This window comes from Salmo trutta, chromosome 7, assembly GCF_901001165.1.
Source record: "Salmo trutta chromosome 7, fSalTru1.1, whole genome shotgun sequence".
Classification (NCBI taxonomy): domain Eukaryota; kingdom Metazoa; phylum Chordata; class Actinopteri; order Salmoniformes; family Salmonidae; genus Salmo; species Salmo trutta.
In genome coordinates this window covers 39,896,950-39,921,454 of record NC_042963.1, presented here as the reverse complement: position 1 = coordinate 39,921,454, position 24,505 = coordinate 39,896,950, and the positions used below count along the sequence as shown (strand labels likewise).

The 24,505-nt window shown below is 42.2% G+C and overlaps 1 protein-coding gene across 1 annotated transcript in view; it reads right to left on the bottom strand.

Moving 5' to 3' along the window:
* LOC115196607 (neural-cadherin-like) overlaps positions 1-24,505 on the bottom strand; it is a 108,815-nt gene that overhangs the window by 13,555 nt on the left and 70,755 nt on the right. The window contains exons 23-28 of the mRNA XM_029757462.1: positions 20,005-20,219; positions 17,558-17,685; positions 17,195-17,322; positions 15,005-15,128; positions 14,262-14,442; positions 12,070-12,236 (exon numbers count right to left, since the gene is read on the bottom strand). Coding sequence (XP_029613322.1) covers positions 12,070-12,236; positions 14,262-14,442; positions 15,005-15,128; positions 17,195-17,322; positions 17,558-17,685; positions 20,005-20,219 — 943 coding nt within the window. The remainder of the gene's footprint in view (positions 1-12,069; positions 12,237-14,261; positions 14,443-15,004; positions 15,129-17,194; positions 17,323-17,557; positions 17,686-20,004; positions 20,220-24,505) is intronic.

Sequence of the window (24,505 nt, the reverse complement as noted above, 5' to 3'; positions counted from 1 at the left end):
CCTTGTTGTCAGGATTCACACTCAAGTGTCTATCGGAGAACTCGGATGCTTTCCTAAACAAATGCTTCAGACAGAGTATGCCGCTTTCGCCAGAAAACTAGCGTGTTTAAACAGCTCGCCGACTCAACACCAACTCAAAGATAAATACATTTTTGTCAAAATGTTATTATTGACATAGCCTTCTTCTGTTCAATGATCTCCACCTATAATACCCAAATTCATGGTGTTAAGTTCAAAAGAATACAAGACAAAAATTGCTGACTCCATTCAAACCAATTAGGGTTTGGAACTTTAAAGCCAATTATCTCAGAATCATTATTTTGCAGACAGAACCTTATAGTCCCAAGGTTTTGATATATGGGGCTGGTTGGCAGAGAAGGGTAGAGGGGGGTTGCTGCTACACTGACTCATATTTTCCAAGAGGAGCAATAGCAGTGCTAGAGCAGTGAAACTGCATGTTGGTGCTCTCTCTGACACCAACAAGCTGTTGGAGAGATATGTTTGCCACGAGGAAGCAACAGTAGGATAGAGCAGTGGAAACAGTTGACCTGTTTGGGTAGGTGTTCTTGCGTGACAGACGCTAGCCGAGCAGTCTCCTGCCAGGTGCTGTGGACACACTGTCACTCAAAGAGGCCAAAAGCTCCTACAACCCTTGAACCCTAACATCCTATCTCCACAGAAATGGCATTCACACTCAGAAAATGTGTTCTATTTTCCTGGCAAAGCCAGACAGAGAAGAGCCTTATGAAGTAGCAGACACTAAAGGTAAGCTACGTTGATTGAAAATGCCACTCCATGTTTTCCAGTTCAAATAGGGTACACAATTCGAGCAATCCACTGAAAAAGCCCTCAATAATAGCTTGAAGGAGAAAAGACAGAATTGGATCTTTCCACTGAAGAGAGCTCTTACGTCCAACTAATAACAGCTACCCACTTTCCTATACCATAATACTGAAGGAGAGATGTGCTTATAACTAGACAGTAGACACTAGACACTGAAATAACCCTGAATACTGTTCTGTAATGTTCAATAGGCACATCTCAAAACAACCCTAAGGCAATTTAAGTATACTCCGAACATACATATAGTACCCACTCTGTCTTCCAAGTCTGCTATTACTCACTCCACTGTTAAGTGTCAAGCCTACGGTTGCAAAGGGTCGGAAACTTTCCGGTAAATTTACGGAATTTTCCATGGGATGTTAAGCCCTGTAATTTGGGGAATTTTGCTTAAATTCATCAAAAAAGTTAGCTTATAACATGAAGCATTTTTTGTGGGATACACATAAGGCATTTCTAGGTCTTGTGGCGTATTTTGGTTAAACTTCCCCAATTCAATGGAATTGCAACCCTCTGCATGCACAGTGCATTCTTCCATCACATGTGCAGAGCACTCTTCCATCACATGTACAGCTGATTCTCAAGCTATTGCACACTAATGAGCTGCTATTGAGCCCACACTACTACACTGTCTGTGACAAGGACTACATGCTTTCTGGTACAATACTGGGTGGGGTGAATATATTTTATATGACATGATTTTTTGTTAACTAGTAAATAGTAGCCTACAGCAAAGTGGATTTAAATAATTTCTAAGTTGTTAACAATTTCTGCTAGTTAGTTTTAGTTTTTGCTACCATGTGGGTTTTAGCTTGCTTGAGCCTGCTTACTGGGGAGTGTTAATTCACCTGTTTCCATACATGTTTCATGTTAAAACATTTATCTTACAAAGGAGTTGTTTAATCTAACTGCTTAACTATTTATCTGTACATGGAATTGTATTTAGGTTTTTTTTTACTCATTTTTTTCTAATCTTTATAGGAAAATGCCACGGGCACTTTCTGATGTGTGGAGACTTTCCACTGCAGCTAATGTAGAAGAAAATGTTGTGTACATTTGCAAATACTGTGCCAAATCATATGTGAAGAATGCAACAAAGATGCAAAATCATCTGGCCAAGTGCATAAAGTTCCCTCAACTTTCACAACAAGCCACGGGCACTATCTGATGTGTGGAGACGTTTCACTGCAGCTACAAGCAGCCTCTGACAAAAGTCCCTCTACTTCTATTCGAGGTGAAAATGATGAATCAGACACCTTATTGATAGCAACAGCTCATGGTCCTCCTGGAATCAGACGTTTTTTTGACTAAATGGAGGAACGTAGTCAGAGAAATACTGATGAATGTCTTGCTCGAGCTGTGTATGCAACTGGTTCACCTCTGATGCTCACAGGCAATGTGTATTGGATGAGATTTCTAAATGTTCTTCACCCAGCATACACCTCTCCAACCAGACATGCTTCATCTACTCATTTGCTGGATGCAGAGTTCAACAGATTTCAGGTGAAGGTCAAGAAAATCATAGAGAAAGCAGACTGTATTGCAATCATCTCTGATGGGTGGTCGAATGTTCGTAGGCAAGGAATAATTAACTACATCATCTCCATCATCTTCAATAAGAGCACAGACACAAGGGACAACAGACACACCTGTCTCTACATTGCAGATGAGCTGAAGGCAGTCATCAATGACCTTGGACCACAGAAGGTATTTGCACTGGTGACAGGCAATGCTGCGAACATGAAGGCTGCTTGGTCTAAAGTGGAGGAGTCCTGCCCTCACATCACACCCATTGGCTGTGCTGCTCGTGCATTGAATCTGCTCCTCAAGGACATTTGGGGCAGCAGGTAGCCTAGTGGTTAGAGCGTTGGGCCAGTAACCGAAAGGTTGCTAGATTGAACCCCCGAGTTGACAAGGTAAAAATCTGTCTTAACTGACTTGCCTGGTTAAATAAATAAAAAATAAAATCATGGTGCTGAAAACAATGGATACACTCTACAAGGAAATGGTTAGGTATGTGAAGCGCCATCAAGTTATAGCAGCAATCTACCCTGCCAAGCAAAGTGAGAAGAATAAAAGCAACACATTGAAGCTACCCAGCAACACCTGTTGGGGTGGTGTTGTCATCATGTTTGACAGTCTCCTGGAGGGGAAGGGGTCTCTCCAAGAACTGGCCATATCACAGTCTGCTGATATGGACAGCCCTATCAGAGGATCCTCCTGGATGATGTATTTTGGGAGAGAGTGGTAAGCAGCCTGAAACTCCTGAAACCTATAGCATTAGCCATTGCACAGATTGAGGGAGACAATGCCATCCTGTCTGATGTTCAGACTCTGCTTGCAGAGTAAGAGAAGAAATCCGTACTGCCCTGCCCACTTTGCAGTTGCTCCAAGCAGAGGAAACTGCAGTTCTGAAATACATCAAAAAGCATGAAGACTTCTGCCTGAAGCCCATGTTGGACCCCAAGTATGCTGGCAAGAGCATCCTGTCTGGTGCAGAGATCAACAAGGACTATGGTGTCATCACTACCGTGTCTCGCCACCTTGACATGAATAAGGGCAAGGTTCTTGGCAGTCTGGCGAAGTACACTTCCAAGCAAGGGCTTTGGGATGGAGATGCAATATGGCAGTCGTGCCAACATATCTCATCAGCCACCTGGTGGAAGGGACTTTGTGGATCTGAGGCTGTTTCCCCTGTTGCCTCCATCATCCTCCAAATCCCACCAACATCAGCCGCCTCAGAGAGCAATTGGTCCTTGTTTGGGAACACACACACCAAAGCATTTAACCTGCTGACCAATACAAGGGTTGAAAAATTGGTGGCCATCCGTGCAAATGTGAGCCTTTTTGAGCCTGACAAAGTTATCCTCAACAAGGTTGGAAAGTGACAGTGATGATGAGGCCTCAGAGTCTGATGTTCAAGAGGTGGACATTGAGGAGGTCCAGGGAGAAGATATGGAAGCCTGAGAGGAAGATAACCAAAGCTTTAGTTTCTAGACTATCATTTTACAGATTTATGTTGAAAACGTTTTTGGGAGATGCGATGGATCATTGGGAATCATTCAATATTCCTGTTCTTTTGTTGTTCAGTGAAATCATCCCATGTGAAGAGTCAACTCATTTAATTAAAGTTAAAATCGTAACTAAATGTTTTTTTTTATTTCTATAGGAAGGATTTAATCATTTCCAATTATGTCTACTTTTGATAAGGTAAAAAGTTTCTGTTTCTGTCTCCATATGATATGGTAAATATATCCAATGCAAAAAACATCTACATTTAAATGGTATTAATATTAATTTGCATATATTTCAGTTAATTGCCATATATATTCCCGTTAATTCCCATATATTCCCCTTAATTCCCATGGAAAGTTTCCACCTCTGAACATTCCCCAAAATGTGCAACCCTAATCAAGCTCCTCCCAGCTGCCCACAGCATTGCGGCTAGGAAACACTGTCACCACCAATAAATCCACGATAATTGAGAATTTCAATAAGCATTTTTCTATGGCTGGCCAATGCTTTCCACCTGGCTACCCCTACCCCGGTCAACTGCTCTGCACCCCCCACAGCAACTTGCCCAAGCCTCCCCCATTTCTCCTTCACCCAAATCCAGATAGCTGATGTTCTGAAAGAGCTGCAAAATCTGGACCCCTACAAATCAGCCGGGCTCGACAATCTGGACCCTCACTTTCTAAAATTATCCGCAGCAACTGTTGCAACCCCTATTACTAGCCTGTTCAACCTCTCTTTCATATCGTCTGAGATCCCCAAAGATTGGAAAGCTGCCGCAGTCATCCCCCTCTTCAAAGAGGGAGACACTCTAGACCAAAACTGTTACAGACCTATATCTATCCTGCCCTGCCTTTCTAAGGTCTCCGAAAGCCAAGTTAACAAACAGATCACCGACCATTTCGAATCCCACCGTACCTTCTCCGCTATGCAATCTGGTTTCCGAGCTGGTCATGGGTGCACCTCAACAACACTCAAGGTCCTAAACGATATCATAACCGCCATCGATAAAAGACAATACTGTGCAGCCGTATTCATCGACCTGGCCCAGGCTTTCGACTCTGTCAATCACCACATTCTTATCGGCAGACTCAACAGCCTTGGTCTATCAAATGACTGCCTCGCCTGGTTCACCAACTACTTCTCAGACAGAGTTCAGTGTGTCTAAGCAGAGGGCCTGTTGTCTGGACTTCTGGCAGTCTCTATGGGGGTGCCACAGGGTTCAATTCGGGCTGACTTTTCTCTGTATACTTCAATGATGTCGCTCTTGCTGCTGGTGATTCTCTGATCCACCTCTACGCAGACGACACCATTCTGTATACTTTTGGCCCTTCTTTGGTCACTGTGCTAACTAACCTCCAGACAAACTTCAATGCCATACAACTCTCCTTCCATGTCATCCACTGCTCTTAAATGCAAGTAAAACTAAATGCATGCTCTTCAACGGATCGCTGCCCGCACCTGCCGGCCCATCCAGCATCACTACTCTGGACGGTTCTGACTTAGAATATGTGGACAACTACAAATACCTAGGTGTCTGGTTAGACTGTAAACTCTCCTTCCAGACTCACATTAAGCATCTCCAATCAAAAATGTAATCTAGAATTGGCTTCCTACTTCCTATAAAGTATCCTTCACTCATGCTGCCAAACAAACCCTCGTAAAACTGACTATCCTACCGATCCTTGACTTCGGCGATGTAATTTACAAAATAGCCTCTACTCAGCAAATTGGATGCAGTTTATCACAGTGCCATCTGTTTTGTCACCAACACCCCATATACTACCCACCACTGCGACCTGTATGCTTTCGTTGGCTAGCCCTCGCTTCATATTCGTCGCCAAACCCTCTGCCTCCAGGTCATCTATAAGTCTCTGCTAGGTAAAGCCCTGCCTTTCTCAGCTCACTGGTCACCATAGCAGCACCCACCCGTAGCACACGTCCAGCAGGTATATTTCACTGGTCACCCCCAAAGCCAATTCCTCCTTTGGCCGCCTTTCCTTCCAGTTCTCTGCTGCCAATGACTGGAACGAATTGCAAAAATCACTGAAGCTGGAGTCTCATATCTCTCCCACTAACTTTAATCATCAGCAGTCAGAGCAGCTTACAGATCATTGCACCTGTACATAGCCCATCTGTAAATAGCCCATCCAACTACCTCATCCCCATGTTGTTATTATTATTATTTTTTCCTTTGCACCCCAGTATCTCTACTTGCACATTCATCTAATGCACGTCTATCACTCCAGTGTTTAATTGCTAAATTGTAATTACATCGCCACTACGGCCTATTTATTGCCTCCCTAAGCTTACCTCATTTGCACACACTGTATATAGACTTTTCTATTGTGTTATTGACTGTACGTTTGTTTATTCCATGTGTAACTCTGCGTTGTTGTTTGTGTCGCACTGCTTTGCTTTATCTTGGCCAGGTCACAGTTGTAAATGAGAAGTTGTTCTCAACTGGCCTAGCTGGTTAAATAAAGGTGAAATAAAAATATATTTTAAAAAGCTATCATAACAGTCATTCATGCAACATAATAACAATGTTGACCAGCAGGCCACATCCGGACCCAATAAAATTGCCTCTCTGCAAGCAGAGTGACAATCACTCCAACTATGCTTCCCAGTAAAGCAATGAAAACAATCATGCATCCCAGCGAAGTGCTAAACATAGCCCACGTTAACATGTGTAACTTAAGAAATAAGGTTCATGAAATCAACAATCTGCTAGTAACAGATGACATTCATATTTTGACAATCTCTGAAATGCACTAAGATACTACCTTTGATGATACAGTGGTAGCAATATATGGTTATAACATCTACAGAAAATACAGAAATGCCAAAGGTGGAGGTGTTGCCGTTCATATTCAGAACCAGATTCCTGTAAAGCTTAGAGAGGATCTCATGTTAAATACTGTTGATGTAATATGGCTACAGGTTCAGCTGCTATAGACCACCAAGAGCAAACAGTCAGTATCTGGATATCATGTGTGAAATGCTTGATAATGTACAGTATGTGATATCAACAGAGAGGTACAGTATATTTTCTGGGTGATTTCAATATTGACTGGCTTTCATCAGGCTGCCCACTCAAGAGAAAGCTTCAAACTGTAACTACTGCTTGCAACCTGGTTCAGGTTATCAGTCAGCCTATCAGGGTAGTTACAAACAGCACTGGAATGAAATCATCAACATGTACTGATCACATCTTTACTAATGCTACAGAAATGTGTTTTAAAGCAGTATCCAAATCCATTGGATGTAGTGATCACAATATAGTAGCCATATCTAAGAAAACCAAAGTTCCAAAGGTTGGGCTTAATATAGTGTATAAGAGGTCAAACAATAAGTTTTGTAGTTATTCCTATGTTCGACCGCTCCTGAGTGGCGCAGCAGTCTAAAGCACTGCATCTCAGTGCTAGAGGCGTCACTATAGACACCCTGGTTCGAATCCAGGCTGTATCACAACTGGCTGTGATTGGGAGTCCCATAGGGTGGCGCACAGTTGGCCGGTGTAGGCCGGTGTAGGCTGTGATTGTAAATAATAATTTGTTCCTAATTAACTGACTTGCCTAGTTAAATTAAGGTTAAATAAATTTAAAAAATTATGTAAAGAATATTTGTTGGTCTGTGGTGTGTAATGAGGAGCAACCAGACAGATGCTGCACTTGACACATTTATGAAATTGTTTATCCCAGTTACTAATAAGCATGCACCCATTAAGAAAATTATTGGAAAAACTATTAAATCCCTGTGGATTGATGAGAAATTGAAATAGCCGACAATATTGCCACTCCTATTTGCCATATCTTTAATCTAAGCCTCCTAGAAAGTGTGTGCCCTCAGGCTGGGAGAGAAACGAAATTAATTCCGCTACCCAAGAATAGTAAAGCCCCCTTTACTGGTTCAAATAGCCGACCAATCAGGCTGTTACCAACCCTTAGGAAACTATTGAAAACATTTTTTTTGTGTTTGACCAGATACAGTGGCTTGCGAAAGTATTCACCCCCCTTGGCATTTTACCTATTTTGTTGTCTTACAACCTGGAATTAAAATTGATTTTTTTGGGGGGTTTGTATCATTTGATTTACACATTTACATTACATTTAAGTCATTTAGCAGACGCTCTTATCCAGAGCGACTTACAAATTGGTGCATTCACCTTATGATATCCAGTGGAACAACCACTTTACAATAGTGCATCTAAATCTTTTGGGGGGGGGTTAGAAGGATTACTTTATCCTATCCCAGGTATTCAACATTCCTACCACTTTGAAGATGCAAAATATTTTTTTATTGTTAAACAAACAAGAAATAAGACAAAAAAACTGAAAACTTGAGTGTGCATAACTATTCACCCCCCAAGTTAATACTTTGTAGAGCCACCTTTTGCAGCAATTACAGCTGCACGTCTCTTGGGGTATGTCTCTGTAAGCTCTAGCCACTGGGATTTTTGCCCATTCTTCAAGGCAAAACTGCTCCAGCTCCTTCAAGTTGGATGGGTTCTGCTGGTGTACAGCAATCTTTAAGTCATAGCACAGATTCTCAATTGGATTGAGGTCTGGGCTTTGACTAGGCCATTCCAAGACATTTAAATGTTTCCCCTTAAACCACTCGAGTGTTGCTTTAGCAGTATGCTTAGGGTCATTGTCCTGCTGAAAGGTGAACCTCCATCCCAGTTTCAAATCTCTGGAAGACTGAAACAGTTTTCCCTCAAGAATTTACCTGTATTTAGCGCCATCCATCATTTCTTCAATTCTGACCTGTTTCCCAGTCCCTGCCGATGAAAAACATCCCCACAGCATGATGTTGCCACCACCATAATTCACTGTGGGGATGGTGTTGGTTTGCGCCATACATAGCGTTTTCCATGATGGCCAAAAAGCTCAATTTCAGTCTCATCTGACCAGAGTACCGTCTTCCATATGTTTAGGGAGTCTTCCACATGCCTTTGGCGAACACCAAATGTGTTTGCTTATTTCTTTCTTTAAGCAATGGCTTTTTTTCTGGACACTCTTCTGTAAAGCCCAGCTCTGTGGAGTGTACGGCTTACAGAGCTGGGCTTTACAGAAAAGTGGTCCCATAGACAGATACTCCAATCTCCGCTGTGGAGCTTTGCAGCTCCTTCAGGGTTATCTTTGGTCTCTTTGTTGCTTCTCTGATTAATGCCCTCCTTGCCTGGTCTGTGAGTTTTGGTGGGCGGTCCTCTCTTGGCAGGTTTGTTGTGGTGCCATATTCTTGACATTTTTTTATAATGGATTTAATGGTGCTCTGTGGGATGCTTAAAGATTTGGATATTTTTTTATAACCCAACCCTGATCTGTACTTTTCCACAACTGTGTCCCTGTCCTGTCTAGTTTGGAGAGTTCCTTGGTCTTCATGGAGCCGCTTGCTTGGTGTTACCCCTTGCTTAGTGGTGTTGCAGACTCTGGGGCCTTTCAGAACAGGTGTATATATACTGAGATCATGTGAAAGATCATGTGACACTTAAATAAAGTCCAACTGTGTGCAATATAACTAATTATGTGACTTCTGAAGGTAATTGGATGCACCAGATCTTATTTAGGGGCTTCATAGCAAAGGGGTGAATACATATGCACGCACCACTTTTAAGTTTTTTATTATTTAGACATTTTTTAAACAAGTTATTTTTTTTCATTTCACTTCACCAATTTGGACTACTTTGTGTATATCCATTACATGAAATCCAAATAAAAATCTATTTAAATTACAGGTTGGAATGCAATAAAATAGGAAAACCCCAAGGGGATGAATACTTTTGCAAGGCACTCTACAATGCTATTTTACTGTAAACAAATTGACAGACTTTCAGCATGCTTATAGGGAAGGACATTCAACAAGCACAGCACTTACACAAATGATTGATGATTGGCTGAGAGAAATTGATGATGAAACGATTGTGGGAGCTGTTTCGTTTGACTTCTGTGTGGCTTTTGACATTATCGATCATAGTCTGCTCTTGGAAAAACATATGTGTTATGGCTTTACACCCCCTGCAATATTGTGGATAAAGAGTTGCCTGTCGAACAGATCACAGAGGGTGTTCTTTAAAACCTGTTGGGGATAGGGGGCAGTATTGAGAATTTTGAAAAAAATATGTGCCCATTTTTAACTGCCTCCTACACCAACTCAGAAGCTAGAATATGCATATTATTGTTCAGGTTTGGATAGAAAACACTCTGAATTTTCTAAAACTGTTTGAATGGTGTCTGTAAGTATAACAGAACTCATATGGCAGTAAAAACCCTGAGACAAATTCTGACAGGAAGTGGATACCTGATGTGTTGAATTACCATTAAGCCTATGCCATTGAAACACACAGGGGCTTATTAATCGTTGAGCACTTCCTATGGCTTCCACTAGATGTCACCAGTCTTTACAAAGTTGTTTGAGTCTTCTACTGTGAGAACTGAACGAACAAGAGCCTTGGAACGGTGGTGGCCGACAAGACTCTGGTGCGCGAGTTCATGTTGGGTACTCTCTTCCAATACGTTTTAAAAGAGAATGCAATCGTCCGCCTTGAATATTATTCATGTTCTGGTTGAAAAAGGCCCTAATGATTTATGCTATACAACGTTTGACATGTTTGAACGAACGTAAATATTTTTTCTCCCCTCTTTCATGAAGAGAAGTCCGGCGGGCTTAGATCATGTGCTAACAACACGGAGCTTTTTGGACATAAATTATGAGCTTTTTCGAACAAAACTACATTTGTTATGGACCTGGGATTCCTGGAAGTGACATCTGATGAAGAGAATCAAAGGTAATGGATTATTTACATAGTATTTTCGATTTTAGATCTCTCCAACATGGCGGTTAGTCTGTATCGCAAAGCGTATTTTTCTGGGCGCAGTGCTCAGATTATTGCAAAGTGTGATTTCCCAGTAAGGTTATTTTTAAATCTGGCAATCCGGTTGCGTTCAAGAGATGTAAATCTATAATTCTTTGAATGACAATATAATATTTTACCAATGTTTTCGAATAGTAATTATTTAATTTGTTGTGCTGATTTGACTGGCGGTATTGGAGGGAAAAGATTTCCTCAACATCAACGCCATAGTAAAACGCTGTTTTTGGATATAAATATGAACTTGATAGAACTAAAAATGCATGTATTGTCTAACATAATGTCCTAGGAGTGTCATCTGATGGAGATTGTCAAAGGTTAGTGCATAATTTTAGCTGGTTTTCTGCTTTTGGTGACGCGTGTCTTTGCAATGACAAAACATTACACACAGCTATTTTCAATGTACTGTCCTAACATAATCTAACTTTATGCTTTCGCCGTAAAGCCTTTTTGAAATCGGACAACGTGGTTAGATTAAGGAGATGTTTATCTTTCAAAGGGTGTAAGATAGTTGTATGTTTGAGAAATTTGAATTATGACATTTAATTGTTTTAAAATTTGGCGCTCTTGATATTTCACCTGTTGTTGATAGGGTGTACCAGGGGTGGGACCCTTGCGTCCCACATAGCCCATAGAGGTTAATGGAAGCCTCTCAAACATAATCCAGGCAGAATTAGGAATTCCCCAGGGCAGCTGTCTAGGCCCCTTACTTTTTAAAATCTTTACTAATGACATGCCACTGGCCTTGAGTAAAGCCAATGTGGCTATGTATGCGGATGACTCAACACTATACCTGTGAGCTACTACAGCGACTGAAATCACTGCAACACTTAACGAAGAGCTGCAGTTAGTTTCAGAATGGGTGGCAAGGAATACGTTAGTCCTAAATATATCAAAAACTAAAAGCTTTGTATTTGGGATAAATCATTCACTAAACCATAAACCTCAACTAAATCTTGCAATAAATAATGTGGAAATTGAGCAAATTGAGGTGACTAAACTGCTTGGAGTAACCCTGGATTATAAACTGTCATGGTCAAAACATGTTGATACAACTGTAGCTAAGATGGGGAGAAGTCTGTCCATAATAAAGTATTGCTCTGCCTTTTTAACAACACTATTAACAGGGCAAATCCTAGAAGGATTACTTTATCCTATCCCAGGTATTCCTTAAAGAGGTGGGGTTTCAGGTGTCTCCGGAAGGTGGTGATTGACTCCGCTGTCCTGGCGTCGTGAGGGAGCTTGTTCCACCATTGGGGTGCCAGAGCAGCGAAAAGTTGCTGGACCCTTGACAGCAGCTAATGTGGATCCATAATAAATACAAATACAAATACAAGACTCACCTCCAGACGTAAGTATTCATTCTGCTCCTGCGAGAGGAGGCTGAGGAGGACACCGCTGGGGGCGTGGGTTCGCACCTGGAGCTGAAAGCTGGAGTGACGAGCGGGGAGTGACCAGCCCACCTGGTACTGGACATGGCTCCTCCCATTGAAGGAGAACTCTGGAACTTCTGTCAGTTGAAGAGAGAAAAACATAGAGTTGAATAGAGATACCATGAGGGATTCAAATACAACATATTATTAATGAATTTTACTGTACATACTGCTGTATACACTCAGTAGACAATTCGAGACAATTCACATATGTGAGAGGAGCCAAACACAGTCATCTTAGTTATGTGAGCTATGCATGTAAAGCCTTAAGACAATTTTACATTCCAAAAGATAGGACAATAAAAAAATTGTTACATCTTGAAACTAACAAGAGCTCTAAACCAGAGCTACAGTTGAAGTCGGAAGTTTCACATACAACTTAGCCAAATACATTTAAACTCAGTTATTCACAATTCCTGACATTTAATTCTAGTAAAAATTCCCTGTCTTAGGTCAGTTAGGATCACCACTTTATTTTAAGAATGTGAAATGTCAGAATAATAGTAGAGGGAATGATTTATTTCAGCTTTTATTTCTTTCATCACATTCCCAGTGGGTCAGAAGTTTACATACACTCAATTAGTATTTGGTAGCATTGCCTTTAAATTGTTTAACTTGGGTCAAATGTTTCGGGTAGCCTTCCACAAGCTTCCCACAATAAGTTGGGTGAATTTTGGCCCATTCCTCCTCATAGAGCTGATGTAACTGAGCCATGTTTGTAGGCCTCCTTGCTCGCACACACTTTTTCAGTTCTGCCCAGAAATGTTCTATAGGATTGAGATCAGGGCTTTGTTATGGCCACTCCAATACCTTGACTTTGTTGTCCTTAAGCCATTTTGCCACAACTTTGGAAGTATGATTGGGATCATTGTCCATTTGGAAGACCCATTTGCGACCAAGCTTTAACTTCCTGACTGATGTCTTGAGATGTTGCTTCAATATATCCACATAATTTTCCGTCCTCAGGATGCCATCTATTTTGTGAAGTGCACCAGTCCCTCCTACAGCAAAGCACCCCCACAACATGATGCTGCCACCCCCGTGCTTCACGGTTCGGATGGTGTTCTTCGGCTTGCAAGCCTCCCCCTTTTTCCTCCAAAGAGAACAATGGTCATTATGGCCAAACAGTTCTATTTTTGTTTCATCAGACCAGAGGACATTTCTCCAAAAAGTACGATCTTTGTCCCCATGTGCAGTTGCAAACCGTAGTCTGGCTTTTTTATGGCGGTTTTGGAGCAGTGGCTTCTTCCTTGCTGAGCGGCCTTTCAGGTTATGTCGATATAGGACTCGTTTTACTGCAGATATAGATACTTTTGTACCCATTTCCTCCTGCATCTTCACAAGATCCTTTCCTGTTCTTCTGGGATTGATTTGCACTTTTCGCACCAACGTACGTTCATCTCTAGGAGACAGAACGCATCTCCTTCCTGAGCGGAATGACAGCTGCGTGGTCCCATGGTGTTTATACTGCGTACTACTGTTTGTACAGATGAACGTGGTACCTTCAGACGTTTGTAAATTGCTCCGAAGGATGAACCAGACTTGTCGAGGTCTACAATTTGTTTTCTGAGGTCTTGGCTGATTTCTTTTGATTTTCCCATGATGTCAAGCAAAGAGGCACTGAGTTTGAAGGTAGGCCTTGAAATACATCCACAGGTACACCTTCAATTGAATCAAATGATGTCAATTAGCCTATCAGAAGCTTCTAAAGCCATGACATAATTTTCTGGAATTTTCAAAGCTTTTTCAGGCACAGTCAACTTAGTGTATGTAAACTTCTGACCCACTGGAATTGTGATACAGTGAATTATAAGTGAAATAATCTGTCTGTAAACAATTGTTGGGAAAATTACTTGTGTCATGCACACAGTAGATGTCCTAACCGACTTGCCAAAACTATAGTTTGTTAACAAGACATTTGTGGAGTGGTTGAAAAACGAGTTTTAATGACTCCAACCTAAGTGTATGTAAACATTCGACTTCAACTGTATGTCGTTTTGATCATATTAGGACTCTGCTATGCAATGCAGTCCACTCTACACCTTATGATACCCAGAGACAACACCTGTTATAATCTGACTGTTAATTCTCTAAGGACATACCGTCTTCACAGTGGATCCCTGTGTACCCGGGCCCACACTGGCAGCTGAAGGAGTCCCACTGACCATTACAGCGCCCCCTGGCGCCACAGACTGGTACACCCATGTTCATACAGTTCCCATCAGTCAGAGAGCAGCCTGGGGCAGTGCTGGAGGATGCCGAGGGAGAGCCAAGGTCATAGAGCTGGAGCAGAGGGAAGAGCGAGAGAGAGAGGGGGGGAGGGAGGAATGAGGGAAGGCGAGAGAGATATGTGGAGGGAGAGAGAAGAGAGGAAGAGAAAAAAAATACAAATTGAGGGCAAGAGAGAGAAAAGAATAAGGGAGAGAGAGAGAGAGATGGCATGAGATTTTAGTTGTATCTTCAATAATGCACAATACATCATTTTCTGAAACCTAAAGCAGAGAGGCGCAAAGATCATGGGCATAAATGAGAGAAAAAACTTGAAGGAGAATACATTGCACCAGTACATGTAACCTGTCGGACAGCACTGATATAGTCTGACTAAAGTGGAATGTGATGACAGAGACATCAGCATTCAGAAGATACTCCCAGCTTAGCCTTGAGCTCACATTTACATTCCTCTTGAACTCCTGTTTTTAAAAACACCTTCCAGCGAGTCAACCAAACAGACCAAGGTGTGAGAAAGTAAATAAAACTGCAATGTCTAGAGCCAAGATGGAGTTAGAGAGGTAGACTATTTTCTTGTTAGGGTGTTAGGGAAGAGTTGTAGACTTTTGTGTCTTACCTTACTGTCCACAACCAGGTTGCGCAGACAACCATTGAAGTGCTTGTGCTGTAGCTGGGGATACTCATAGGACATGTTCTCGTTGACCCCACCTAGCTGCAACACCTGACTCCCATTCAGGTACCTGTGGAGGAGGACACACTTCACTGTCAATGTCTGACCATTCCGTCCATCCATCCATCCATCCATCAAGTTCAAGTTTGTTTGTTCGCCATATACATATGATATACACTCCCCAACGTATTTATTTGGACAGTGAAGCTAAAACTTTTTTGGGCTCTATACTCCAGCATTTTGGATTTGAGATCAAATGTTTCATATGAGGCAGGCGACAGTACAGAATGTCACCTTTTGTTTGAGGGTATTTTCATTCATGTCTGTTTTACCGTTTAGAAATGAAAGCACTTTATGTTCTAGTCCCCCCATTTGAAGGTGCCATAAGTATTCGGACAAATTAACTTACAGTACCAGTCAAAAGTTTGGACACACCTACTCATTCCACAGTTTTTCCTTTATTTGTACTATTTTCTACATTGTAGAATAATAACGAAGACATCAACACAATGAAATAACACACATGGAATCATGTAATAACCCAAAAAGTGTTAAACAAATCAAAATATATTTTATATTTGAGATTCTTCAAAGTAGCCACCCTTTGCCTTGATGACAGCTTTGCACACTCTTGGCATTCTCTCAACCATCTTCATGAGGTAGTCACCTGGAATGCATTTCAATTAACAGGTGTGCCTTATTAAAAGTTCCTTTGTGGAATTTCTTTCCTTCTTAATGTGTTTGAGCCAATCAGTTGTGTTGTGACAAGGTAGGGGTGGTATACAGAAGATAGCCCTATTTGGTAAAAGACCAAGTCCATATTATGGAAAGAACAGCTCAAAAAAGCAAAGAGAAATGACAGTCCATCATTACTTTAAGACATGAAGGTCAGTCAATCTGGAAAATGTCATTAACTTTGAAACTTTCTTCAAGTGCCTTCGCAAAAACCATCAAGCGCCATGATGAAACTGGTTCTCATGGGGACCGCCACAGGAAAAGAAGACCAAGAGTTACCTCTGCTGCAGAGGATAATTTCATTAGATTTAACTGCATCTCAGATTGCAGCCCAAATAAATGCTTCACAGAATTCAAGTAACAGAAACATCTCAACATCAACTTTTCAGAGGAGACTGCGTAAATCAGGCCTTTATGGTAGAATTGCTGCAAAGAAACCACTACTAAAGGACACCAATAATAAGAAGAGACTTGCTTGGGATAAGAAACACGAGCAATGAACATTAGACTGGTGGAAAACTGTCATTTTGTCTGATTAGTCCAAATTTGAGATTTTTGGTTCCCACCTCCATGTCTTTGTGAGACGCAGAGCAGTTGAATGGATGATCTTCGCATGTGTGGTTCCCACTGTGAAGTATGGAGGAGGAGGTGTGATGGTGTCGGGGTGCTTTGCTAGTGACACTGTCTGTGATTTATTTTGAATTCAAGGCACACTTAACCAGCATGGCTACCACAGCATTCTGCAGCGATACGCCATCCCATCTGGTTTGCGCTTAGTAGGACTATCATTTGTTTTTCAACAAGACAATTACCCAACACACCACCAGGCTGTGTAAGGGCTATTTGACCAAGAAGGAGAGTGATGGAGTGCTGCATCAGATGACCTGGCCTTCACAATCACCCATCCTCAACCCAATTGAGATGGTTTGGGATGAGTTGGACAGCAGAGTGAAATAAAAGCAGCCAACAAGTGCTCAGCATATGTGGAAACTCCTTCAAGACCGTTGGAAAAGCATTTCAGGTGAAGCTGGTTGAGAGAAGGATTCCACAATGATTACATCAAGCTGGTGACTACACACTTGTTGGATGCATTTGCAGTTTATTTTGGTGTGTTTCAGATTATTTTGTGCCCAATAGAAATTAATGGTAAATATTGTAATGTGTCATTTTGAAATCACTTTTACTGTAAATAAGAATATAATATGTTTCTGAACACTTCTACATGAATGTGGATGCTACCATGATCACAGATAATCATGAATGAAATGTGGATGGATAGAGGTTATTCGTTTTTGTTATGCTTTTCAGAGGAACCATTTTGTCCATCCACAATGCCTTGGCTGGCTAGCAGGTGTGATTGGTGCGACGTCCCAAGGGGCGGGGTTCTGAGAAGGACATTACCTGTCCCTATTAGGCGTGACTCCTCTGACCTCACAGGAGGACCGGTCCTCAGTCATGGCCCAGCTGTCCACGCCCTCAGTCTCCATAACGATAGCACTGGAGCAGCGGTCCAGGGTGAAATGCACATCCTGAAAACCCCGGAAAACAGGAGCGAGGTTAAAAACATGTGTCTGTGTGTGTTTCTGTGTGTGTGCGCACACACACACACACACACACACACACACACACACACACACACACACACACACACACACACACACACACACACACACACACACACACACACACACACACACACACACACATACATACGTAAGAACATGAAAGAATGTGTTGAATACAGTCATCTAATAGTCCATTTACTTTACTGTTGCTTCTAACATCCAGTCGGTGCCAGCGTCTGTCAGAAACAACCATGTTGCCCTGCAACTGCAGGACCAGGGTCCCAGACCCGTGGTTGATCTTCAGACTGGGTGTTCCACCAATCAGCTCTGAAGGGAAAAGAGAGGTCATCAATATCAGCATCATCCCCATGCCATTCCACCTACAGACTTAAAGGGGCAAAGTTCAACAGTGGTGTAGGATGCTCTTCTGATACTCTTAGAGGGATGTTGTTGAGTGTCAAATAGTAAATTCATACAAATGTACATACATTACATGAAACTGTATATATACAGTTCATTCCAAAGGTATGGACCATTATTTTGGTCTACAAAGGTGAGAAAGTCAATCAATTAACAAGGCTACATTGTTTTAGTTTGAGTGGCTTGACTCTGTATGGGCTGTATGACTAAGCAACCCAATAAATCCAAATCATGCTGAAAATCTCCCACACATCCAGTTTGTTATTCAATTCATGCACCTTGGTTGGACTGGGAGGCAGCGACAGTATACATTTGCCATTGTGTAACAGAGGTGGTTTGTTAAACCATACTAGCCTGATGAATAACCTTGCTTGTATCCCCCAAAAAAAACAAGTTACAGTGAGGGAAAAAAGTATTTGATCCCCTGCTGATTTTGTACGTTTGCCCACTGACAAAGAAATGATCAGTCTATAATTTCAATGGTAGATTTATTTGAACAGTGAGAGACAGAATAACAACAAAAAAATCCAGAAAAACGCATGTCAAAAATGTTATAAATTGATTTGCATTTTAATGAGGGAAATAAGTATTTGACCCCCTCTCAATCAGAAAGATTTCTGGCTCCCAGGTATCTTTTATACAGGTAATGAGCTGAGATTAGGAGCACACTCTTAAAGGGAGTGCTCCTAATTTCAGTTTGTTACCTGTATAAAAGACACCTGCCCACAGAAGCAATCAATCAATCAGATTCCAAACTCTCCACTATGGCCAAGACCAAAGAGCTCTCCAAGGATGTCGGGGACAAGATTGTAGACCTACACAAGGCTGGAATGGGCTACAAGACCAACACCAAGCAGCTTGGTGAGAAGGTGACAACAGTTGGTGTGATTATTCACAAATGGAAGAAACACAAAATAACTGTCAATCTCCCTCGGCCTGGGGCTCCATGCAAGATCTCACCTCGTGGAGTTGCAATGATCATGAGAACGGTGAGGAATCAGCCCAGAACTACACGGGAGGATCTTGTCAGTGATCTCAAGGCAGCTGGGACCATAGTCACCAAGAAAACAATTGGTAACACATTACGCTACGAAGGACTGAAATCCTGCAGCGCCCGCAAGGTCCCCCTGCTCAAGAAAGCACATATACATACCCGTCTGAAGTTTGCCAATGAACATCTGAATGATTCAGAGGACAACTGGGTGAAAGGGTTGTGGTCAGATGAGACCAAAATGGAGCTCTTTGGCATCAACTCAACTCGCCGTGTTTGGAGGAGGAGGAATGCTGCCTATGACCCCAAGAACACCATCCCCACCGTCAAACATGGTGGTGGAAACATTATGCTTTGGGGGTGTTTTTCTGCTAAGGGGACAGGACAACTTCACCGCATCAAATGGACAATGGATGGGGCCATGTACAGTCAAATCTTGGGTGAGAACCTCCTTCCCTCAGCCAGGGTATTGAAAATGGGTCGTGGATGGGTATTCCAGCATGACAATGACCAAAAACACATGGCCAAGGCAACAAAGGAGTGGCTCAAGAAGAAGCACATTAAGGTCCTGGAGTGGCCTAGCCAGTCTCCAGACCTTAATCCCATAGAAAATCTGTGGAGGGAGCTGAAGGTTCAAGTTGCGAAACGTCAGCCTCGAAACCTTAAGGACTTGGAGAAGATCTGCAAAGAGGAGTGGGACAAAATCCCTCCTGAGATGTGTGCAAACCTGGTGGCCAACTACAAGAAACGTCTGACCTCTGTGATTGCCAACAAGGGTTTTGCCACCAAGTACTAAGTCATGTTTTGCAGAGGGGTCAAATACTTATTTCCCTCATTAAAATGCAAATCAATTTATAACATTTTTGACATGCGTTTTTCTGGATTTTTTTGTTGTTATTCTGTCTTTCACTGTTCAAATAAACCTACCATTAACATTATAAACTGATAATTTCTTCGTCAGTGGGCAAACGTAGAAAATCAGCAGGGGATCAAATACTTTTTCCCCCCACTGTAGCTCCCAGCTAATGCCCATCGCTTAGCTCAGCGGGCTAACGTGTGATATTGAGGCATGCAGACGACCCAAGTTCAAATCCCAAGATGATGAGTAACCTTGCCTGAGACCTAAAATCCAGAGTTACAGTAGGTTCCAGTTAATGCCTAGGTTTTAGCTCAGGGGGCTTTTGTGATCTCCATGACCCGTGTTCAAATCCTGGGTGGGTAACACATTACCCTACCTATAGCCATGTAGTCCTCTGGGTCTCCAGGCTGCAGGGTGGCCAGGGGCCCGCTGTAGAGTAGCAGCCCATCCTCAGCCTCTGTGATGAACTCCAGGGAAAGATGGTTATCAAAGCACGGCCTTATGGGAGGAAACCAGGCATAGCCGTTGCCAAGGAAACTTCGCCTCGTCTGCTGGCATTCAGGACCCTCATGCTGCAGTGGGCACTGGCAGCTGTGGTGGCATGAAACAAAAGCAGCCCAGAGAACATTAACAGTGATTTTTTTCCCTATTGAAACATTATGATGGGGCTGGCTCTACTATCATATATCTCTGTGTAAAGTGCTGTGGGATGTGACTATATTTATAAATGACAACATACAGTAACTCTTAGACAGACAGAAGAATAGGACTAATAAAACACACCACATACAGTAGCTGCTAGTGCATTAGGCATGAAACACATCAAGTACATATGAAAATACTGCATTTAATACATTAGATAGCCTTATCACATTGTTCAGCCTGTGAGCCTCAACACAGGTTTTGTTGCTGATCCCTTTGTTCGAACATGATTCATACTTTTCTAGGTACCCTACAGTATCACTGATTCTCAATATCTCCTTGTTTCCGACCCATTACTCTGCTGTGCAGATTCCCTGGCATGGTGAAGTACATGTGTGTGTTAAGCTAGCAGTGGTCCATAGAAGAGCTCGAGTCTGTAATCAAGGCAAAGGAAGGGAAAGGAGAAGTAATCACCGAGAAATCAACTAGAGTGCTTCTTCATGCTATTCCTCCACTTCTTCATGGTATTCCTCCCAACTAGCTCTAGAATTTTTTCTCCAACATAACATTTTGAAGTTGTTGCAAACTTTAAATTTCAAAGTGTTTAAGGTTTAACTCTGAATTTTTAAGGTACATGCTGACCAGACCAGTATCACGCGCATGTTGATTTTGTCAATCCACAACAGACGCGATCAGGACACGCAGGTTGAAATATCAAAACGAACTCTGAACCAACTATATTAATTTGGGGACAGGTCGAAAAGCATTAAACATTTATGGTAATTTAGCTAGCTAGCTAGCAGTTGCTAGCTAATTTGTCTTGGGATATAAACACTGGGTTCTTATTTTACCTGAAATGCACAATGTACTCCGACAATCCACGGATAAAAGGGTGCACCAAGTTCATTTCTAGTAATCTCCCCTCCTTCAGGCTTCTTCTTCTACTTTGGACTTTATATGGTGGTTGGCAACCAACTTTAAGGTGCATTACCACTATCAACTGGACTGGAGTGTGGACCTAAGTTCCTCTTTAAATCACCAATGTGGGTATGTGCTCCTAAAAACCAATGGGAGATGGCAAGTGGGTATATGCTCCTAAAAACCAATGAGGAGATGGGAGAGGCGGGACTTGCAGCGCATCAAGCATCACAAATAGAACAAAGTTCAATTTTAGCGCCTGGCTACACAAACAGTCATTGACGCGAGCGAACAGTGTAGGTGCAATGATTGAATAACATGTACAGTACCAGTCAAAAGTTTGGACACACCGACTCATTCAAGGGTTTTTCTTTATTTTGACTATTTACCACATTGTAGAATAATAGTGAAGACATCAAAACTATGAAACCAGCATGGCTACCACAGCATTCTGCAGCGATACGCCATCCCATCTGGTTTGTGCTTAGTAGGACTATCATTTGTTTTTCAACAGGACAATGACCCAACACACCTCCAGGCTGTGTAAAGGCTATTTAACCAAGAAGGAGAGTGATGGAGTGCTGCATCAGATGACCTGGCCTCCACAATCACCCGACCTCAACCCAATTGAGATGATTTGGGATGAGTTGGACTGCCTGTCACACCCAGATCTGTTTCACCTGTCTTTGTGCTTGTCTCCACACCCCTCCAGGTGTCGCCAATCTTCCTCATTATCCCCAGTCTATTTATACCTGTGTTTGTCTGTTGCCAGTTCTTGTCTTGTCAGGTCTTACCAGCGTTTTTTCCCGTCTCCCTGCTTTCTCAAGTTCTGTTTCCGAGTTTACCCAGTTCTGACCATTCTGCCTGCCCTGACCCCGAGCCTGCCTGCCATTCTGTTCCTGCCTGACTCTGACCCATTTCCAGAACTCTGCCTGTCCTGACCCTGAGCCTGCCTGCTGTTCTGTACCTTATTGACTCTGCCCTGGATTACAGACCTCTGCCTTTGACCTGTCTTTTGCCAATAAACATCTGTGACTCTAACTGTCTGCATCTGGGTCTTATCCTGAGTTCTGATACCGCCGAGTGAAAGAAAAGCAGCCAACAGGTGCTCAGCATATGTGGGAACTCCTTCAAGACTGTTGGAAAAGCATTCCAGGTGAAGCTAGTTGAGAAAATGCCAAGAGTGTGCAAAGCTGTCATCAAGGCAAAGGGGGGCTACTTTGAAGAATCTAAAATCTAAAATATATTTTGATTTGTTTAACAATTTTTTGGTTACTACATGATTCCATATGTGTTATTTCATAGTTTTGATGTCTTCACTATTATTCTACCATGTAGAGAATAGTAAAAATAAAGAAAAACCCTTGAATGAGTAGGTATGTCCAAACTTTTGACTGGTATATATGTTATTGGATGTACAGACATTATGGACAGTATGTGATGGGATGTATAGACATTATGGACAGTATGTGATGGGGTGTATGGACATTATGGACAGTATGTGATGGGATGTATAGACATTATGGACAGTATGTGGATAGAATATTTAGTGTATCTGTAGAATACATAGGATAAAATAGTATATATACAGCAATAGTTGAATAGGATGGCATTGACTAGAATACAGTATACAGTACATATGAAATGAATAAAACAATATGTAAACATTATTAAAGTAACCAGTGATTCCAAGTCTATGTACACAGGGCAGCAGGGTGGTAGCCGGCTAGTGACAGTGACTAAGTTCAGGGCAGGGTACTGGGTGGAGGCCGGCTAGTGATGGCTATTTAATAGTCTGATGGCCTTGAGATAGAAGCTGTTTTTCAGTCTCTTGATGGACGTCAAATACTGACTTGTATCACGGGTGAAATGGCTGAGTCCTGTACTTCTTCATGCTATTCCTCCACTTCTTCACGCTATTCCTCCACTTCTTCATGCTATTCCTCCACTTCTTCATGCTATTCCTCCACTTCTTCATGCTATTCCTCCACTTCTTCATGCTATTCCTCCACTTCTTCATGCTATTCCTCCACTTCTTCACGCTATTCCTCCACTTCTTCATGCTATTCCTCCACTTCTTCACGCTATTCCTCCACTTCTTCATGCTATTCCTCCACTTCTTCATGCTATTCCTCCACTTCTTCATGCTATTCCTCCACTTCTTCATGCTATTCCTCCACTTCTTCATGCTATTCCTCCACTTCTTCACGCTATTCCTCCACTTCTTCATGCTATTCCTCCACTTCTTCACGCTATTCCTCCACTTCTTCATGCTATTCCTCCAGTTCTTCACGCTATTCCTCCACTTCTTCATGCTATTACTCCACTTCTTCACGCTATTCCTCCACTTCTTCATGCTATTCCTCCACTTCTTCACGCTATTCCTCCACTTCTTCATGCTATTCCTCCACTTCTTCACGCTATTACTCCACTTCTTCACGCTATTACTCCACTTCTTCACGCTATTCCTCCACTTCTTCATGCTATTCCTCCACTTCTTCACGCTATTCCTCCACTTCTTCATGCTATTCCTCCACTTCTTCACGCTATTCCTCCACTTCTTCACGCTATTCCTCCACTTCTTCATGCTATTCCTCCACTTCTTCAAGCTATTCCTCCACTTCTTCACGCTATTCCTCCACTTCTTCATGCTATTCCTCCACTTCTTCATGCTATTCCTCCACTTCTTCATGCTATCCTCCACTTCTTCATGCTATTCCTCCACTTCTTCATGCTATTCCTCCACTTCTTCATGCTATTCCTCCACTTCTTCACGCTATTCCTCCACTTCTTCATGCTATTCCTCCACTTCTTCACGCTATTCCTCCACTTCTTCATGCTATTCCTCCAGTTCTTCACGCTATTCCTCCACTTCTTCATGCTATTACTCCACTTCTTCACGCTATTCCTCCACTTCTTCATGCTATTCCTCCACTTCTTCACGCTATTCCTCCACTTCTTCATGCTATTCCTCCACTTCTTCACGCTATTACTCCACTTCTTCACGCTATTACTCCACTTCTTCACGCTATTCCTCCACTTCTTCACGCTATTCCTCCACTTCTTCACGCTATTCCTCCACTTCTTCATGCTATTCCTCCACTTCTTCACGCTATTCCTCCACTCTTCACGCTATTCCTCCACTTCTTCATGCTATTCCTCCACTTCTTCAAGCTATTCCTCCACTTCTTCACGCTATTCCTCCACTTCTTCACGCTATTCCTCCCTTCTTCATGCTATTCCTCCACTTCTCATGCTATTCCTCCACTTCTTCATGCTATTCCTCCACTTCTTCATGCTATTCCTCCACGTCTTCA